Below are 21,930 nucleotides of genomic sequence, written 5' to 3' on the forward strand. Positions count from 1 at the left end.
CAAACTCCAAACTTGGAAATAGGAGCTTTGATTATTATCACAAAGCAGCCTACTGTGATATATCAAATCTATTAAAGAGAGCTGAAGCATCAAACTAAGTCACACAAAAGTCATTTTTGCTTACTAGTATTTTCCTCAGTTTAGCTAGAATTATTTATCTCAGTTAGAAACATACACTTTGCTAGCAATAGCAGAGATAATAGATGTGCACAGCACATCCCCACAGATACATGGCACAAACAGAAGCACTGGGCTGTCATGTGTACCAAGCCCTTCCAACACCAAAGGCCTGGTAAAGAAACTGGTTTCCAAGAGCAACAGCAATGATAACTGTGCCCTGTGGGAGGCAACAGGATAAGCAAAGAACTGTAGCTTTGCAACCCCTCCCTTTCAAAAATGCTAGCTTTTCCAGAATATGCTGTTGCAAAGCTGCTAATTATTGCACTAGCAGAATGCCGATACCCAGGAAGAAAATCCACCTTTGGAGCCACTGCTCGGAAGGGACCCATCGGATCCCATCTTCCCACTGTAATAAAATGTTCTCAAGGAAAGCTAAAGTTCCTGTAGCTCAGATTCCAACTCTAAAAATGCACAGAGCTATCATCTATCTCTGATTTTTAGTCCTAACTTCAATTTATATGCCTATGAAATGAAATGGCAGTGAATAGGTTTTCTTTGGCTTTAAAAGCTGAATAAATACAGGGAAAATGTGTACTCAGCACAAAATAAGCAATCTGTCACTCAGCTGACTAAATCCACTATGCAGATTTCTGACCTAATGCAAGAGGCCTACTTTCCTCAGGTTTTGGGAAAGCATTTATAGTACCAAGGTCATTTACTGAAAGGATTATTCAATATCTGAGTGTTTAAAAAAGATTAGAAGAGCATGGTAGTCTAGAATCCTAAACTTCTAGAAAAATCAAACAGACTCCTTGAATCCACTGCAACCTCTTGCAGTAGTTTTGAAATTCTGCGACCAACATCCATTAGTTTTCCAGTTTTTCAAATAAGCTGTAATTAGAATTTTTAGCCTGTCTTAGTAAAAAAGTATAATTAAGAATCTAATATCTGCAGGCCTCTACTAGAAAACTAGAGGGCTAGGACACATTTAAAATAACTACTCCAAAGAGCTGAAAAGGAAGGAAAAGCATTAGCAAAAAAAGCCAGCACTGTAATGTGATTCTAAAGTAGTTCAGCTGTGGAGCTGGGATCCTAATATTCCTAACTACAAGCTAGCCTAAGCTACCTTACCACCTCTTTGTCCTTTCACATGACAGGGACACCTTATACAAGACAAAATATGCAGCTGTAGCCATCCACCTACCTGTTCATTTCCAAAGACAATATCTGCAAATGTGTAATTTTCTAAGGGATAAAAAGAGAAAGCACTGTTTAAGCATCATGGAAGTCACAACTTCAGCATACAGTATCCAAAAGAGTATCTTTTTCAAAAAGTTACCACATTCAGGAAAAAAACTTACCTTCTGAGTTTTTGCATCTCACTGCTTTAAAACACAACTTCGCTCTCTCTCTGCTAGCCAGTTTAGTATCTGAAAGAAAAAGGTGGCAAGATCTTTTTATTCACCTTCAGCATAATCAGAGTCCCTTAGACAAAAGTTAGAAATCTTGAACATTCACAAACAGGAAACACACGGATGATACCCAACAAGCACAGCTAATCAGGCATAGCAATGGCATACAACACAACCATATTTCTTGTGAGGAAAGCTATCAGCCACCCCACACATGGATTCCTCTACATCACAGAAATAATTTACCTGTAAATTAAGCTTGTTTTTAAAATTCATTAAGTTTGAATAAGTTATCTGTAAATACACATTTCTTGAAATATAACAAAAGAAGGGCTTTAGTATTTTTGGAATGGACAAAGTCATTAGAAACTAATTAGTCTAAAAGCTAAACTCAGCTCCTTGTAAGATTCTTTTAACTGTTTTTATCAGCCCGAAGCTAGACTTGCCGTCATTTTGGTGATAAAGATACACACCTTTGTCTCCAGAGATGTTAACAGATTTTTGAAGCTTCCAGTGCTTGCTATTGCTTGAAACTTGCACTATATGAAATTCCTTAACACCCGTCTCACTCTACGGAACAGACAAAAGTTATGTCAAAGAAAACCAGTCATAACTGTGATGTGCTACATTGCACAGTAAGTGTTCACTGCAAGGTGGCACTGTTAGAATCTTAATTTAACTCATTATTCACACCACTCATAACACACAGTACTTAGAGACAAGGAGAGATTTAAGACCCACTGTAAAGTAAAGCAACAGTCCCAGATCACAGCAACCTCCAATTCGAGTAAACAAAGCCACACAAAGAGGAAATAAGGATCCCCCAGAAAAAGACACACAAGCTAGTATTTTAGATTAAGAACAACTTTAACAAAAACTAGGCTTTTTAACTCCAATGCAGAACACTGTCCAATGCACAATGCTGCTTAGTTTCTAGGATTAATTTAGGAGCATTGCTATATCATAAATCCTAGAAACTCAAGATCTATTTTGGGTTTACATTTATATACAATAAAATGTAGCTTTTGGAATTGGCTTCCTTTCTTGTAAAGAGTGAGGTGGTAGTAGAAAAATAAGCCTCACACTGTTAACTTGCTAAGTCCTTTATAGAAACATTCCTCCCTCCTTGAAGGAGTGGACAATATTCAGTAAATGAAGAAAAAAACCAGAGCGCACACACCTTTAAAAGACAATGACAAATCAGCTCAGTGGTTCCATTACCAACTAAGTGTCTATGAATTCTATGAACAGACAATTCAGTTACCTTGCTTTGTGATTGAAAAAATGGGAGCAGCTTTGCCAAAAAAATTAGTAAATTTAAATTAGCATGGTTTGAAAAACTGAGAATTTTCATCTGTTTTAGTAAGTCAACAGACATATCTGTATTTGGATTACATTAGTAAAAATGTCTTTATAGTTTGGTGATAAATGTAAACAGAAATTTCCTTCAAATTGGAGCTTAAATTCTGACTTTGACATGACCACTAATTCTACCAGTGTTTTCACTGAAAGGGGACACAGTTCTGAATTAGACAACCTTGGAAGCTGAGATCAAGAACACTCATCAATTTGGAATAAATCTTCCTAAAACACTATGAACTATAGTCTTGCAATATGTTTAGTATAGGAGATTTCCAGAGAGTTAGGATATAACTTCACATTAATACTCTTTCCAACAGTAACTGAATATGCAAATATGCAAGGTTTTTGCGTTTGTTTTTTTTTTTGTTTGCAAAGTTACTGTAGATATTGGCTCATATCTGCTGAGCTTCAGCAGAGATACTATTATTATAGTATCAGGACAATACTATTATTATTATTAACACAAATAAGAACTTACAGTATTGATATTTTCTACATCCACAAAGAGCAACATGTTGTCCCCTCTACCTTCTTCATCCCCAAGTGCATTACTTCTGCAGACAGTAGCCCGAATGTGCAGAGACCGACTGGTACAAATAACTGCAGTGTGCCTTAATACTCTGTGACTGGGAAAGGGAGGAGAGAGGAAAAAAAATAATTAAAAAAAAACTAAAATAAGTAAATAAATAAAGACAACATTCTGAACAACCAGGAACCAGGACTGCCCAGAACATGACATCAAGAAATTTTGCTTTTATGTTTGTCAATATTAAGGCCATTAGACAATTTGTTCATTCCAACCAAAGATACACTTTTCACTGAAGATACCCTATCAAACCTACTTTATATTTAACCATCTTGCTGCATGGGTAGGTGCTCCTTAAACACGCAGTCTAAGTCACTGTGAAATATTGGAGAAAAAGGTTCAGGTATTACCATGAGGAAAAACACTTCAGAAATGTTTCAGATCTAAGACAACTGGCAGAGTGAAAGCAAACAGACATGTACTGGCACACAGATATCATTAAGCTATTTAATGCCACCAAATGCTCTGGAAAACAGTTTCTGAGTAAGTGAGAGAGAGAAAGACCATTACTTAGTCACACCTCTTGCCATAAATATTTACTATAAAAGCACTGAGAATACCACTGCCTTCAATAAATTCTCCTGAAAAGAGAATTAAAAAAAAAGAGAATCAAACCACAGCCACCCTGCCTATTCCCAGGTATGCTCAACCTCCAGGACAGCAGTCCCTTTGTGAAAGTTATCTTCCTGCTTTTCTAAGGATGAATTAATCTTTACAATTCCATTCGCAGACACCTTCAAAACACAGGAGCTTTCCCGATGTAGAAGCTTTTTAGTTACCATAACTTCCACTTGGAAACATTTTAGAGGCATGTAAAAGTTTGACACACATTACCTACTAAATATGTTGAAATATAATGTGACACTTTGTTTTGGGAGGGAAAAATCAGTGGCTTCCTAAACTCTACTTCACAATGTCACCATTACAGAAGAAGCTTTTAAGTTTTGCAGGTAATGTTCAGATATACAGATACCTGTATAGCTTTCAAGTGCTACAAATTACATATATTTTTGAACACTTAAAAGCTATGCTCCATCTACAAAGAGCAGTCAAACCAGAGCAGTTCCCTCAAAACTGCAGTACAGTAAGGAACAAGTACATTACTCAAACAACACTCTTCCATCTCTCAAGCACCTCTATTTCTGAATACTATGAGTTGTAAGGGGACAAATTCCCTATTCCTACAGACTAGTTTAGAGCCAAATTAAATGCTAACTTTGATATTTCAGAAGCTACAGAAAAATCTAAACTAAAGGTGCATTTGCATGACTTCAGTTTTGAGAATATGCTACTGATCCACTCTCTCAACCATCTTCAACTTACTCTGCTTTGGTTTACACCCCAAACCAGTCTCACAGTACATGAACTTTGTTTCTCTCTCAGAACTAGCTTAGACTACAAGCTTCAGCCATAAGAACACGTTCAGTCCATCTTACTAGAGTTTATCTGAAGTAACCCTGGTACAGACACCAAGTATGGAGGTTTAGGCTAGGATAGTTAATTTTCTTCACAGTAGCTAGTAAGCGGCCATGTTTTGGATTTGTGCTAGAAATAGTGTTGACACAGGAATGTTTTTGTTATTGATGAGAAGGGCTTGCACAGGACCAAGGCCTTTTCCACTCCTCACCCCACCCCACCAGCAAGAAGGCTGGAGTTGCACAAAAGGGTGGGAGGGGACACACTGGGACAGCTGATACCCAGCTGACCAACAGGATATTCCATACCATACGGTGTCATGCTCAGCAACAAAAATAGGGAGGAGAAAGCAGGGTATGATGACATGTCTTCCCAAGCAATTGTTAAACATGATGGAACCCCCCTTTTCTGAAAACCTGCCTGCCCACAGGAAGTGGTGAATGAATTTCTTGGGGCTGTTTTAGCTTGTTGTGTCAAACTTCACTGTGGACTCTCTCAAGATGGTTCAAAAAGGGACTACACAACAGTGTGCAAGTCAAACTTGGTATTTAACCCCTCCAAAGGGAATATCCTTCACCACAATACAATTACTAACCAAATTTTAACTAACAATAAAATCTTTCATTCAGTGCAGACAAGATTTTGTTTTATAAAATGTAGAAACAAATTAGGTTAATGATTTTTCACCCTACACCTCAGAACAATGTGGTTCCAGAGGAACTAAATACAAACAAAGGTAGTTTTAACGTAATATTCCATTAACCCTCCTTCTATTAATTTATTTTAATAATTTAGTATTTACTACTTCTATAAAAGCAGCTTAGGCAACATAATTTCCTATGGAAATTAGATCATGTAGTAGAAAAAATATTGCTTAGAATAGCAGATAACAGGCCATTTTCACATCATCACAGCAACTGAGAGAAATCCAGTAATATTTACTTTTACCATTACAATCACAGAATCTAATGTGTTCAATAAGTATGACAGAGAAGGTAGATTAGAAGAACTTACCACATCTTTGAGTGCTTTTTAATACTTTCATAGTAAAACAAGAAGTTAATTTCATGAACACCTTCTTCATCTGGTCCCCGTAACCACATTGGCAGCTGCACAGAAGCCCCAGGAAGAAGAACAGCATCAGGAAGCGGAACCTGTATTACTTCAGGTGAACCTCCCGTGCCAACCCCAAAGTCTGCAGAAGAAGCTGAAGACAGCAGTGCTGTTCGCACAGAGGTAGGATCTGTCACAACAGTCTTGTAAGCACTACAGTTCTCAGAGGCTGAAGGACTTAGTGGTGTTAAAACAGCAGTATTTCCACCAAAAGTGAAAAACTCTGGATGCTTGGACACGACCTTCAGTGCAGTAAGAGGACACTTGCTTACGTTCACAAATTCTACATACGCTTTTCTGATTTCTCCACAGAGAAGCCCTGTAGGAAAATTTATGAAGAACACCTGTATAGGAGAGAAAAGGAAAAAATAAAAACCTGAACACTGAGCCAAGTTGGGAATGCCATGCAAACAACCATTAACGCAAACTATACTGCTGCCTACACTTCCTGAGGGGAAGTGAAGAGGGAGGTGCAGATCTCTTCACCCTGAAATCCAGTGATCAGACATGTGGGAATGGCTCAAAGATGCACCAGGGGATGTTTAGACTGGACATTAAGATGCATTTCTGTATGGAGAGGGTGGCCAAACAGTGGAATAGCTTCCTAGAGAGGTAGTCAATGCCCCAAGCCTGACACTGTTCAAGAAGCATTTAGACAAAGCTATTAACATACTGTAACTTGGTCAGGCAGCTGGACTGGATGATCAGTGTAGTCCCTTCCAGCTGATCCATCCTACTCTATAGGCCCCTGTCATTAACCAGTTACCCAGACCATTTTAATAACCCTAGAAAGGAAAAGCACTGTATTTTAATTAACCAGCTGGAGTAACTTTTCTGGATGAATAGCAAGCAAACAAAAAGAAGCTTCTTTGCCTGTTCCCCATTTACCTTAAAATCTGGCTACCAAAGCTGTTGCCAACTAAAATTCTAAAGGGAATATAGCAATTTCAGAAGGACACTAATTTTGAGACTTCAAGTTTTCAATTAAAAAAAAAACACACAAGTTTGTCACTGACAGATCAGAAATTACCTGGAAAAATTTAGGCATTAACAAAATTCAAGCTGCTATTGTTAGAATTACATATATAAACTGCATTTAGCTATTTTCTCAAAACTGCCAACAGGAAATAGCTACATACCTCTAACAAAGGCATTTCTTCCGTAATAATGGGATCTAAACGTCGATCGGGTCCATATCTAATTGATGTTTTTTCCTCTTTTGTGTTATTAAGTCGAGGTCCTTGGATTTCTAAATCTTGTCTTCCTCGTACAGATAACCCATTGGAAACAAACTTTCCTGAAAAAATTTTTAGAACTTTTGTTTAGTTGGGTTTTTTTAAGTAATTCCTGACTTTGTCTCTAAGAAATGATCCAAAGCTCCCAATCCAATCTCAAAAGTTAATTTTTGTTATTGAGCCCATGCGGTGTTCATTAATTAAGTAGCAGCACCAACAAAGAACTATTCAAAGCTTACAGTCACATAACACTTGGCCAGCTCAAGTTCCAACAGCCAGTTATCCATTGTTGTGGGCTTACTCTGCCCTTCAATAGTTTGACTACAACTGGAAGAGAAGCGGCAGACATAAATGCCATCAGCTTCATGCACTATTTCCTTGCCCAATTTCTGCCAGGGTGGAAAAGTCACTTAGAGGATTATATCCTTTAAAGACAGCTACCACTCTCCAAATGGTTTTTGGTCGAAAGGTTTCCAGCCTCTAAACAAGCTTCTATTTCTTTCAGACACTTTCACACATTTTTATCTCCATTTCATCTAACAACTAAATGTGAGAGACAATTTCAGATGAATGATTCAACAAAACAGATCAAGTAGCATGCAATTAATTGTCAATTTATATAGTAATGTAAAGGAAAGAGAATTCAAGATGCTAAAAAAAAAGCTGTCAGCCAAATTTAAATTTAGGAACCTCTAAAAAGGACTTCAGTGCAGCATTTAGACAAAATGTTGAAAGTTAACAACACAAAAAGGTGCATAAGAAAAATTAACAGCAAGAGAGTCAATGGAAGTTGTTATAGATTCAACACGGCTTAGATGGAATATCTACATTTTGATTTTTTAACTGGTTTCAAAAATTCAGCAGATTTACAAGGAGCAATGAAGTATGGATCTGGCATCCTTCCTTGTGGGATCGTACAAGAGCCAATTTGTTCTTTTCCCATTTCAGTTTTCTCTTATTTCTACATCCCTACCTGATGGATGGCCTTGTATCATGGTAGTCAAACATTAGACACTAGAATTTAGTCCTACTCTGCAGAAGCCATGTCTCCTCCTTCCAGAAACACACAATTTAAAGTAATAATACACTTACCTGTCTGTAATCCAATAGAAGGATCTATCCCATCTAATGACAGAGCACCTTGAACACTGCCAAGATTATAAACGACTCCCAGAATATGTAGCTCCCCTGTTTGATGGGGAAAGAGCTTTAGTCTTGCCTGTGGAGATACGTTAAATTTTTGTTGTTGTTGCTACTAGAAAGAAGTATTATTACAGTTAAATGTCCAATTGCCAAACACACTCACAGCTACATTTACTTAATGGCTGTGTCAGCTATAACTGCAACAGTAAATATAGATCATTTACTAGATTGAAAATTTCATATACACAGAATTTACCAAACCAGTTCACAGCTGAGAAATGATCACTACATTAGAAATAATTCCTTAAAGTTAACCTTCACTGTGATTAATAGGGGCAGAATCACAGAATGACTGAAGCTGGAATGGACTTCTGGAGGTCATCGTGCCCAACTTGGCCCGCTCAAGCAGGGCCATCTAGAGCCAGCTGCCAAGGACCACATCCAAAGGGCTCTGAATATCTCCAAAGATGGATACTCCACAATCTCTCTGGGCAGCCTGTGCCAAGCGCTCAAGCACCATCACATTTACAAGATAAGTAAGTGTTATAAATGAAGTTATAAACGTTTCCTGATGTTCAGGAAGAGCCTCTTGTGCCCACTGTCACTGGTTCTCACATTTATACAAAGTAGTAAGATATATGAGGTACTGGAACTTCTGATTCAGTCATGTGTTCTGTCAGTTTAGCATTAAGTTCAGATCATAACAAATCTGAAATGCACACTACAGATCATCACTGAAAAGATTTTTTAAAACAAAGTAAAGTACTTACCACTTTTGTCTCCTCACTATTAATTAAAAATTCTGCTATTGCTTCAGTTCCTACCATATCTTCATCACACGTACTCTGAAAAGGAGAAACAGCTCTTTATATTCTATTACTCCTAGGCAGAGAAAGTGCTGTAAATAATATTTCCAATACCCTTCCTAAAGTGCTCAAGGGAAAAAAAATCATAGAAATTTCCAAACAGTTTGGAAAAGCAAGCACTGCTTGCTCAGCTTCTCAGCACTTACGAATTAAAAAAGCAGCTTGAGAGCTCAGTAAACATTGATTTAAGAGAAATTTAAGATTTAGCACTATAAATTGGAATTATTCCCAGTCTGTTTCACAGATAGTCACAGAAGTATTTATCATACCATTAAAGCAGCAGTTCAGATAAAAACAGAAGGGAAAGTGTATGGTAAGCCTTGAGACTTACACTATGTAGAACCACATTTATAACCTGGGTAAATACTTAAGAGAACCTTTAGAGATCATTGTGCTCCCAAAGTTTTGGCCAGGAAAACAAATTATTTAGGAATTTAATGTACTATTCAGTATTAGAATATATTAAAACCTTTAAAACCTGGATACGACAACAGTCCATCAGAGCTTTTGGCAGCATTAGTTGAAGTATTAAGTTAAACAGTAGCACAACAGCTCATCTAAAGTATTCAAAACATTAATCTTTACAATAAGTTTTCATTTCTCTTCTAATCAAGATACTAAGATGTTTCTGTGTTATATGAGCACAATTTTTCAGAACACACATTTCACTATGTACAGTAGCTCAAATAAGAAAAGGGTATTTGATAATCTACCTACTGACACTCATATTTGCAAGTCAAGGCTAGTGTGACTCAAAATAGACGTGGTACATATATAATGAAATCTTGGAAGTATTTTGTTTTGCATTCAGCTTTACAATACACATTAGAATTTTCTGCTAACTTTGCTGCTTTGTGCCCTACAGATCTAGGAAAATCTAGATAATATAAAAATTATTTCAGTAGCTACTGTTTTTCTTGCCCTTTTTTTTGTTTACACTTAAACCTTCATGTTTAATGTTTATGCTTAAATGTTTTCATGCTACAGAATTTTGAATACTCAATATATACTCCACACCTGCAGCTGTTTGGGTTGGAAAAGGATGAAGTTTTCTTTACCTGCTCTTTTGTTTCTCCGTCATGCTTTGCACCAAAGTCTTTAGGCTGAAACTTCCACAGCAATGAAAGGTCAGTCAAAAGAAGAGGAACTTTCAGAGGGTTTCGGAAGGACACTTCTACAGTTATTGGTTCTATCAAAAAAGTGCAAGAAAATAATGACAACAGGCTTTCCCCATTACAATCTGAAGGCTATCTCAGAGTATTCACATACAAACAACTTGCACAAGAATGTTGGCTCAAATCTCTAATAAGACAGGAACTATCAGTACAAATTTATCTAACCCAGTTTATTTCTGAAGTGTAAAAATCTTAACTTTACCTTCTATTACAGCAAGTGGAAATTTGGAGTTATCTGAGTAGCGATTTAAACAGAACTGTGTCGGTTGAAAGTTTGAAGGTATTGTTCCTTTATTTATCACAGACACAACCTGCTCCTCGAGCTCCTTCCACTGCTGGGACGATTCAGAGTCATACTCCTGATCCAGGCTTACGTGCGTAGCTGCCTGCTTTTCACCTGGGAAGAGGAAGGAGGTCTTAAAGGTGAGAGCAGCAATGTGCAACAGCTGCATCAGAGGGTTGCACTGGCAGTTTGATAACTATTCTTAAAATATTTTAAGTTCTAGGTCACTACCATTCTTATGCTACAATTGATTTTAAAAAGTGAATTGCAGGACATTTTGAAATACACACATGGAAGACAACACTGAGAATAATTTGAGTATAGTTCAATTCGGATACCACAGTATTCCAAGATTTTAGCGTGCTACATAGTATACTCAGGCTACAGGTAATTTTTACTTTATAACTGACTAGAGCCCCACAGTACTCAGCTTTCTTTACACTCAGGAATCAGAGTATTTCAAATATTTCATCCTAGAGGAAGTTAACTGTAAAGCTAATTTGTAGTATCGCCACTAGCATCCAGTCCTTGCTACAGCAATAATAATCCCTTTCATGAAGTTCATTACAGACTTGCACTGAAGCTTCCCAGGTGTGTGAAACAGTGACAGTCCGCACAACCACATACACAGATTTCATGTTTACACAGAAAGTCTGGAAAACATCCAGCCAATAGATATTAAGCTCAAGCTTTTCTTCTGAAATATTTTTAAGTTACCCAGTCACTTCAGTTTTACATAATGACAGATTTCTTTTATATGGCACTAACTCCTGCAGGTATTTTGGTTCCTTAAAAAAGGGAGTTGAAACTGTTTACTTAAAATTTTCTAACCTTCTGCTGGTCGTCGATCATGGCCAAAGAAAACACGAGTTGCTGAGCTGTTAATATATGGTAAAGGAAGCTGTGGTAAGGGACCATCAGGTGACAGCTGGGTTGCATTCTGGAGCAAAAGAGCAAGAAAACCGAGTGTCACATACATTACCAATGGTTGAATGATAAGGAAGTCAAGTTAAAAACACTCAATGTTTGAACAGGGAGTACTTTTAAGATGGAATAAATAATTTCAATTAACTGTTTGACATAGGTTTTTTATTCTATAATAGGTGTTTCAAGTTTGCGAAATCCTTATGGGAAAAGGAGAATAATTATTTTAACCCTGAAATCTAATCACTACCGTGGTTGCATTGCTGTTATGAGCTTTATTTGATGCAAAGCCTGACTCTCTAACTCAGAATTTGACAAACTACATTTACTATCCCACCACCACTAAACAAGACTCTCACCACGCTGAGCTGTGGACTCAAACACCAGCCTTTAAGTAAGGTCTGCCATAACTTAAACACCACAGAAATTCTGTTCATAAGCGTTAAAAGACAGTAGCTACATGGCTGCATATTGTGTGGCAATATCAGCATAAACACCCCATGATGTATATGGAATACTGCAATCCAGAATCACCCATGAACTTAAACACAACTCAATGAGTCACTTGAACCATCAAATTCTATCCTTATTAAAGAATGGAATTCACTATATGGATGATGAGAGAGCTATCTAGTCTTTATTAAACATGTATTATCAAAAGTCCTCAAAACCATTATAAATTGATCAAAAAAGAACAGATCCATTTCCTCTAAAAAACTATGAAACTTATCACAACTACAATTCAACTATGACCCTGAGAAAGAAGACTTTATTGTAACAAAAACACATACAGTACTGTGATAATAACCCATACTTACACCCATCTGTAAAAGTACTACACACAAAATGCAGCATGTGCGGGTTTTTTGAAGTGTGAAGCAAAAAATTGAACACATCAAGTAGATTTAAAAAAAACCCCAACCCTGGACAGAAGTAGCTACAACAGAAAATCATTTAATGATTCAATAGAAAATTGGTGGCAAAAAAATTACTTATTACTCAAGAAACAGAGACAAGGAAGTCATTTACCTTATAGACATAAAGATATTCTCTTAAAAAAGCTCCTTGCTGAGCTGGAGGTTGTTTACTGTCATTGATCAAAATATGCCTGAAGGCAGACACAGCGTTGTCCAGCTGACGGAGCGTAAAGGACTGACGTCCAATAGTGAAGTTAATGTGATCTTCTGCAAGAGACCAGCCCTTCCCTTTGTAAACCTGCATGGCCTGACAGTAGCAACGTAAGGCATGTTTCTTCTGCAAGAAAAAAGGTAATTTGTCACATTACCACGTTATCCACTGACTGCAATTATAACATTAGGAAGACTGAACAGTAAGTCAGAAAAGTACTTTTTACCACATCCCTGCCACTATGTGGAATGTAATGTTCCAGAACTGCGCCTCATAGAATCTGGTCAATACTAACCTAAGCACAGAAGTGCTTGTTCCTACAGTACAGAGCCTGGCCTCCAGATTAAGTTCACAATTTTAAAGACTATAGTAACAGGCAGTAAGTTAGAAAAGCAAATAAGAAAGGATTACTTTTAAAACAGTGTTTGAAGTTCCTTTAGGACTGACTGCTAGAGTCTACAGAGCTCTACTGCCAAGCCTCAGGACATAAGCTAGATTTAATACATTACATTCCACCCAAACTGAACTTTCAGTGTGATACTTTCAGCCAACTGTTGTTCAGTATATATATCTGGGAAAAAAATCCATGCCAAGAAAATCAACAAAACACAGCCCCACATACAAGAAAAATTACAGTCATCGTATCAGCCACTGGGAGACAGATGGCCTGATCCCAGTCAGCTACACAGTTCCTTTCCTGTACATACCTCAGGACCCAGGCATTAAATCCCAAGTCTAGGTATTGAACAGCTGTGTAGACATTCACTATACAGCTAAATCTCAGCTTCTAAAAAATAGCAACAGCATTCCCTTACTTACAGCACTAATGAGGAAAAAATCTAATATATGTTCACATTGGTATGGTGATGACAGCAGAGTACAAGCAGTAAATCCTTAACATCAGCACCTACTAGTGATACTTTAAAATATGGTATTATGGTCTGCAGCTAAACAGCCTGGCTGATTTCTCTTCAGTAGCATTTTATATTTTCCTACCTCTAAGGAAAAATAAAATAAAATAAAATAGCTATATTTCCTGTAACACTGAAAAAGTAATTCCTGGAAACCAGAATCCCTACAAATATTAGACACAAACAACGAAGAGAACTGTTACACAAAGTCAAAACTTTACAAAATGCATTCACTTTCCCAAAGGAACAAAATATAAAAGAATAAAAATATGAAAAACTGATCAATAGCTTTCTGTCATTACTGTTCTGTCATAACAACAGACAGGAAAACTATTGCATGAAGAAAACCAAGGAGGGGGTGAAGTACTCCTACTATTCCTCACATCACAGAAGCCAACAATGCAAAAATACTTTTTCTAGTCCCTACCAGGACAGTGAGACTGAGATTAGGTAGGGTGGGAGAAAATCCCCAGCCAAGACCACATGGCTTTGTTCAAAACAGAAATCTGACACCTTGGTTCTCCTATATTATTGTCTTGCAATAACAACCCCAGCAGGAATCAAGCATAAGATATCCTTACAAAATGTATCCCACAATTTATGCAGAAACAAAGCACAAAAGTTCTATCCAAAAAAGCTTGTCTACCACTGTTACAGCTGCCTGCAAAAGAATGTGAATGGGAGTAAAAACTATCTGATCTGTATTGCTTTAACTGCCATTTAAGTCTAACAGCCACAGAGACGTTTTGGTTTGTTGTGTAGTAACTGTTCACACCCCTGCACCTCCAATAAAGAACATGTATTTAAGTCACCAGGAAAAACAAATATCTAAATTTTGCTATTATTCTAATAACCTGAATTTAACAAATAATTTATCTCCCACAATTCACTCGTATCTCAAGAGTAAAAATATTCCTTTGCCCAAAAAAGCAAAATTACTGTGTATAAAATGAGACCCAGAAATAAAAACACACATCACTTAAGTTTCAAGTCAGTGATCTTCAGCATTCCTTCAAAAACAGAAGTAAAAGGCAAGGGTGATCAACCCAGAAATCATTTTCAGAAGATTACAGAACAGAATACTGCAGACTAATACAGAAGTGTCAGAAGCCAAGCATCTTTTTCCAGACTAATGACACACTTAACATATTTTTCAAAGTATCTAATACCAGGCATATCATCTTCCATGTGGAAAGATAATACTTACCTGGCCTGCTTTACTAAATCTGTGGCCAGCCAATATCATATGAAATGCAAACTTTCTAACCATGGGACTTTTCATGTTTATAAAACAATGGGCTGCCTGCTCCAACAGGAGTGCACTGCGAAGATCTGAGTCCTGTTTAAAAGGAAAAAAGAAGAATTAGCCTGAGTTGAATAAAACCATAAACATAACAGTGGCCTTGTTTTAATGCTAAGAGGGACAGTAAGTTGTAAGAGTCCTGTGAAGTTGAAGATTCTTTTATATGCAAACATTATATACATATGTGAGCACATAAAAATAAGACTAGAAGTATTTTTCAAGTGTTCATCATATTCTTATTTCTTCTACTGAAGCATATATGAACCTGTTTCAGTATGAGTAACAAAAGAAGTATTTCCTGCTTTTTCAGTTACTCAGGCTACAGTTTCAAACACTTACCATTACCTCTGAAGCACTCTCCCTTATTTTCCTCTCCCTCCCCCTGCATATATTAAGACTAGAACCAAAAAACAAGATGTCTACCAAGATAACTGAAAAATACAGGGAGCAATGAAACTTGATGAATTTTTATCATGTGAAGCTTTCAAATATATTGATTTCTTAATGTACAATTTCTTACTATTATATCCTTCTCTTCTTCTGCCAAGATACAGCTATATTACTTTAACCAATCAGAACAGAATTTACTTGATTTAACCACAGCTGAACTCCACACGTTCAGTGATGCTCAAGTGTGTATCTTGACTACAAATATGCTCTGAGACACCAATATAGTATCCTGTGAAGAGTTTCCTTGCAACTACCAAAATGCTCCACAGGCATACTATGTGCAATTTTAAGCTGTAAAATCACAATGCAGAGCTAATAGTATTTAAATTCCTTGCTTAAATATCTTGGGCTGCTCTTGTAAACACTGGTAGCAATCTTAAGGTGAAAGGGCAAGAATGAAGCTACAGAGACACTTGAGAAAGAAAAATCTAAACAAGATTTATTCTGTGCTTAAGCAGCCCAAGGAAGGTCTCAGAAGCATCACATTTGGTGTGGCTGGCCAGGAAGTCAGAACTACCAGTTAAGACTTCCCTTCAAGCTTTAAAGGAGATGCTACACTATTACTGGAATTACATTTTTCTTCACTCATTTTAAAGCAAGACAATTCCTGGTTAGAAGCTGATCCATGCTTAATTTCCACCAATTAATATCACAGAAGTGTAGGGTTTCACTTACACAGCAAGGTTCTAATGATTCATACCAGCTGAGCTACAGTAATCTTTTAGTTGTTTAAACTATAGAGAACTTCTGATTATATATGGGACAGCGTCCATTATGGCTCTAGAAAGCCATGCTAATACTTTTAACACATGAGTTTGTAAGCTACACCATCCAAGAGCTAAGCAGATGTCACAGAAAATTAGTTACAAAGCCAAAAATAACATATTTAGCATGCTTAAGGAAGTCAAGCAAGTCATTTGACTAGAAAAAGAGTAACTGTACTAGTTCCTTCACTTACAGTGTACACAGTTTTCTTCACTTCATGCTCTATACCTGTTCATTTGCTACCTTTGGCTAGAAAATATTGTAGCACAAGAATCAGAAGGTAACCTAGAAGTGTTTGGGTAAGAAAACAAATAGTGAGAGGGCAGAAACGGAAAAAGCTACTAAGTTTTACCTCACTGGTCAAACGAATCAGAAGAGCAGCTGCCTCTGAATATTTGCTTTGACTTTTTAAGATTTCAGCACTAAGCAGTACACAGCGTTCAGCCAGAACCATGTTCCTAAAGTAAAAACATGCATGTATTAATAAATATTTATCAAAATAAACCTCAGAGAACTGTTTATCTCAAATCTTACTAATTTTCTACACATGGGCTCAGACTGAGGTTCTGTTGCTTATTCTTCTTAAAGCAAAATATATGGAAGTTCACTCCCCACAGAACAACCACATACAGACTGACACATTAAGTGTCCAATCCTACTATAATAGGAGCTTTATGAAAGTGAAAGCTGCAGAGCATTTTTTAGAACAGTATTGTATTTGTAAGAGTACCAAATAAACTGATCTGATGAACAAGAAATCAACAGCTAGAAACAAGAAATCAACAGCTAGAAACAGGTTGTACGGGCAAGTTGTACCTGTGTACCAGGTGCCCACCAAGCTGCTCTGTAACACCCCCTGCTCAGCAACACAGGGGAAGAAGATCAGACTAAAAACCTCATGTGCCAAGAAAGGGACAGGGAGATCATTCACCATTTAGTCATGGGCAGAAGAGACTTGTTTTGGGGAAGATTAAATTAATTTATTGGCAATTAATAACTGAATAGCACTGTGATAAATAAAAGCAGAAATAAAACACTTTCTCCTAACAAATCCTCCTTCCCAGGCTCAAGTTCACTCCAAATTCTTCTACCTCCTCCTCCCCACAAGCAAGGCAGGGGAAAAGGCGCTGTGGTCACTTCATAACATTTCTCCTCTGCTGTTTCTTCCTCCACATCCTCCTCCCCTGTTCCAGTGTGGGGTCCCTCCCACAGATGCAGTTCTTCAAGAATTGCTCCAGCATGTATCCTTTTTGCAGTGTACAGTCCTTCAGGAACTGTTTCAGTGTGGTTTTCCCACAGGTCACAGCTCCTGACAGCAACCTGCTGTGGCATAGACTCTGTACAGACTACAGCCACCTTCAGGGTACATCTACCTGCTCAGGCATCAGGACAGAGGCTACAGGGTAGATCCCTGCTTGCCCATGCACCTCCATGAGTTGCAAGGGAAAATCTGTTTCAGCATGGTCTTCACCACAGGCTGCAGGGAAGTCCCGCCTTCTCCTGACCTTGGTATCAGCAAGGCTGTTTCTTTCATTTTCTCACTCCTTTTTCACAGCTGCTGCACAGCTATTTTTACCCTTTCTTAAATGTGTTATCATAGAGGTAACAGCAGCACTGCCAGCTTGGGCAGCAGCAGGTTAATTTTGAAGATGAGTGAAAACTGATTCTGCCACAGGCAGCTCCTGCTGTCTTCTCACAGAAACCTTCCTTGCAGCCACCCCACCACCTAAAAATCTACCATGTGAATTCAGTACACAAGTTCAATAAGCACTCTGTTAAGAAGTGCCCAGATGTCCTTTCACGCTACCCTTGATAGGTTAGTTTATCTTACTCCTTAATATGTTACCATCATTCTGTGATCATCTGGCACTATTACTGTGCAGGGCAAGAAAGTTAAGCCACCAGATCTTTCAACTTTCACCGTACAAAGACCAGTACAAAAGTAAACAACATACTTGCAGATATCTCGATAGGTCTGAATTGCTGTCTCCATATAATGAGCAGGATATGGCCTAGGAGCTCCAGGCTGAAGAAAAGCTGATACCGCTGCCATTTCCTGCAAGAGAAATTCAGTAGAGTCAATGTAGGTTTTTCAACAAATCATAAACCTCAAAATACTGAGGAACCGGTTTCAATAGTATTAAATTCAAGATCTTCATCTAATCAGTTACTGGCATATAAAATTATCCAATACACTGTAACTGATAAAAGGTTTAATACAACAGCCTATTTATGGCTCTGCTTATTATTAGCCAGACCGTTACATACAGAAGTGTTTGCAGTTGACAGTACCCCCAACTGCACTGAAGCATTGATTCAGTGCAGTTTTACAAATCCAAAAGAACTTCCTATTATCAGGAAGATGGTAGTGCTACTTTTACAGGAACAATGTATTTTAAGAGTTGGTCTGGTTTTTTTGAGTTTTGCTTAAATGAAATTACATTATCAGCTTCCAAGGAAACTCTAGGAAATATGTAGTCTGAAATTTTACTTATTTTCTCATGGATTGAAAATATTATTGCAAAGACTTTCTGCAGAAAGTAAACACTAAGACTAGTAGATTGCAACGAATTTGTAATTAAGACTTCTTCCATTCATTTGGAAATTAAGATTTCTTAACGTTATTTTGCTTATTCAGATTATATAAATGCAGAGCAACTTTCTGAACTGTCAAAACAGGCATTTAAGTAAAAATTTTCATCAAGATGCAAAGGTGTACAATAATGCTTCCATGCCTCTATGAGGCAGTTTCGAATTTTAGCAAGTTAACCAGACTAAAGTTTATAATACGTATCTTCTAAACATTGATAAAATTACTCATTTTCCCCCAGTACTACCACTTATCTTGTTGAAAATTACTTTAGTCATAAATACCTTCATTCTTAGGAAGAAATTATGAATGAGTTTGTGTTTAGAGTGAAATTCACTAATGACATACTCAAAGTACAGCCTTCAAGTTTTAATTCACCTGAAAACACGTATAATACCATATTTATAGTGAGAGAGTCTTGAATTTCTGGCAAATAACTATTTTGTCTAAGTCTAAAAGAGATACTATAAAGCTATTTTATTTCTGGATTTGAGCTGTCAGTTTAAAGATCAGTTTTTCTGGAGGTTGCATTCTAGGTTTTCTCCTTTCCATATTATTAAGAATTAACTTCCAGTTTTTATTCATACCTTTATTCCCTTCATATAACAGCAGAAAACAGATTATACAACACCTTAGAATTTCCTAAAGATATGCAGCAGATGTGGGGAGACCATTACAAATTTGGAGGTGGAGCAGAGAGATTGCATTTTGTTACCTTCAGACAAATATTAGAGATTATTAGAAAAAGTTCATAGAATGTTCATGTTATGTGAAGTACTAACCAGTGCTCCAGCTGCATAAAGCATTGCCTGATCATTTAAGAAGTCCTTCTTTGCTGTGTGGTAACAGCTATATGCAAGTTCATAGTGTTGCACCAAAAAGCACAAGTCTGCCATCTTCCGGATTTGAAGCTCTGGCGCTTCTGGTGGGTACCTATAAATACAAATATTTAAATTCAAAGTCATCCTCTCTCAGCCTTGCCCCAAAACAGCCAAGAAAAGTGAATCTGCTTCCTTGCCACCACATCTAACTTGGTTTCACATCCTACTTTGTAACTAGCAAGATTCACTGTTTCAGTAACATTGAAAGCACATACTCCTCTTAACCAAGAAATACTGAATGGAGTTCATTACTACCACTGAAACTGCTCAGTCAAATTAACCATTAGAGCCAAGCAGAACTGTATGAGAAGGAAAAAAAGACTTTGACTGTTCACTTGGCTTCAAGTTGTTATTTCTCCACATTTCTCTTGAAATAAATAAGTCCACTAAAAACTATGCTTTACGCCAAAACACTGCAAGTTCCTGTCCTCTGCAAGTATCAATCTAATTTTTGGTTAATCCAATACATATGAGTCACTTCAGTGATAATCAAATACATTTTCACACACACCTGCATGTCAAATGCTGCAGGAAGTGAAGTATGCTTACAGGGTCAAAACAGAAAGCTGGAATTAGCAACACTTTGATTATGAATCCAAAGACGCACAACAGAGACATTTGAAGCTGTATGTGCATGTCGAGGACAATAACCTTGACTAGACAATGACCAAAATTATTTTAACTTCTGTGGTAAAGACAGTTATTTTTCAAGATTATACATCCTAATTCAGGTATTACCAAATCATACAGTGGGAATTACCAAATCATACAGAATTACTATTCTGGTAACACTTAAAACCCGGTTTTAGTGTATAACTAAGACACAGGTGCACAAAGTCTGAAATTCCCTTTAGTTTAGCTCTTGAACACATTGTAAAGGCAATATACTCAATACTCCGCTGGAACAAACTGCATAGTTACATAAGCAAAAACACCTATACATGGGGTTTTCCACCTGTAATGACAAGTGGAAAAGCTTGTACAAATTCTGGAAAAATCCCTCATGACAAACCATAGCTTCTTTTTCTGACTATTACTCTTAAAATCATGTGTTCATATTAACTTAGAAAGAAAGCTTCATTGTAAATAGAGCAGGCAGATGACTCTGCAAACAGTCTATTTTATCCCCTTCTTCTTTAAGTTCTGCTACTCCTTTACTGTACTGAAGCATATTCAGGCACAGTACTTTTCATGATTTTTCCAATTGAAATAATTCCCAACATTGCTGGTTTAGTTCACTTTGCAGCACACCATCAAACAAACACATGCTTTCCCTCCCGCCCCTAAAAAGGCTAAAAATAAGGACTGAGATTACTTACAACAAACCAGAAGTATTCTTGAGCTCATTTATACTTTTCTCTGGAACCTTGCTGCCACTAAACCATTTTTTAGTAGCAGAAAACAATGATCGGCTCAAGCCTTTCCTGGATATTAACTGGAGAAAGACACTGAATTAGAGCACTACATTGCAAGAGATGCAAGTTTAATATAAAAAGCCAAGCTTCATTATGGCTTTGTGAACTGATTTTTCTTCCATAAAACGGAAATAAATAAAAGGAGTAAAATGGCTAGGAATACGCTTTCTTAGAATTAATCTGACACTGAGACCAAAGTTCATCTATTTATATTCATATATTCATAATTCATATGTTTATTTTATCTCAGACAGTTGAGGTTCACTATTCTTTCTGTAAACTGGGGAAACGTCCATCTTAAGACCTTGAACATTTGATACATCTGTTTGAAAACTAAATTCTAAATAATTAGAATATCTAATTTTGGGTAGTAGTCCAACCTAAAATCTAGACTACTTGTAAAATAAAGTACTTCACTGTGATGCAAATACTTTAATGCATGACCTTGACTGAACATGGGCATGACATACTAGGATTTTTTTGGAAGTGGAATTAGAGAGAAGCATATTCAGCTGCAAAAACCGCTGAAATCAACAGAATTACACAATTCTGGGTGTCCCTACATTTCTTCTCTGCCAAGTAGCAACTGAAGGACACAGCTTTTTTTGCAGATGATTATTGATTAAACAAATTTCTTAAATTTAGTTGTGTATTCTGATGTTGAAACACTAAGTCTATTTTGTTCCCCATGCCAGAATCATCTAAAAGCATGGAATATTAAGATTCAACACACTTCCCTGGAAACAGTTCACACAGGCTTTCACCAAGAAGCCACCTTGCACTGGAGCTGTTGATACAAATCAGTTCTTGTTTTTTTAAAAGACACATTAAGCAATAATGAGAAAACTTCAG

At 37.1% G+C, this 21,930-nt stretch overlaps 1 protein-coding gene across 5 annotated transcripts in view; it reads right to left on the minus strand.

The window, feature by feature from the left end:
* TRAPPC8 (trafficking protein particle complex 8) overlaps nucleotides 1-21,930 on the minus strand; it is a 52,322-nt gene that overhangs the window by 13,898 nt on the left and 16,494 nt on the right. For all 5 annotated transcript variants that reach the window (XM_038127182.1, XM_038127180.1, XM_038127179.1 and 2 more), the window contains 17 exons: nucleotides 20,983-21,098; nucleotides 19,565-19,715; nucleotides 18,148-18,248; nucleotides 16,545-16,650; nucleotides 14,882-15,013; nucleotides 12,665-12,889; nucleotides 11,543-11,651; nucleotides 10,631-10,825; nucleotides 10,312-10,442; nucleotides 9,158-9,232; nucleotides 8,337-8,463; nucleotides 7,149-7,306; nucleotides 5,911-6,353; nucleotides 3,373-3,520; nucleotides 2,006-2,102; nucleotides 1,482-1,550; nucleotides 1,325-1,365 (listed from right to left, as the gene is read on the minus strand). In XM_038127182.1, the coding sequence (XP_037983110.1) occupies nucleotides 1,325-1,365; nucleotides 1,482-1,550; nucleotides 2,006-2,102; nucleotides 3,373-3,520; nucleotides 5,911-6,353; nucleotides 7,149-7,306; nucleotides 8,337-8,463; nucleotides 9,158-9,232; nucleotides 10,312-10,442; nucleotides 10,631-10,825; nucleotides 11,543-11,651; nucleotides 12,665-12,889; nucleotides 14,882-15,013; nucleotides 16,545-16,650; nucleotides 18,148-18,248; nucleotides 19,565-19,715; nucleotides 20,983-21,098 (2,424 nt within the window). The remainder of the gene's footprint in view (nucleotides 1-1,324; nucleotides 1,366-1,481; nucleotides 1,551-2,005; nucleotides 2,103-3,372; nucleotides 3,521-5,910; nucleotides 6,354-7,148; nucleotides 7,307-8,336; nucleotides 8,464-9,157; nucleotides 9,233-10,311; nucleotides 10,443-10,630; nucleotides 10,826-11,542; nucleotides 11,652-12,664; nucleotides 12,890-14,881; nucleotides 15,014-16,544; nucleotides 16,651-18,147; nucleotides 18,249-19,564; nucleotides 19,716-20,982; nucleotides 21,099-21,930) is intronic.

The sequence above is a fragment of the Motacilla alba genome, chromosome 2 (genome assembly GCF_015832195.1).
Source record: "Motacilla alba alba isolate MOTALB_02 chromosome 2, Motacilla_alba_V1.0_pri, whole genome shotgun sequence".
In the NCBI taxonomy this organism is placed as follows: Eukaryota; Metazoa; Chordata; class Aves; order Passeriformes; family Motacillidae; genus Motacilla; species Motacilla alba.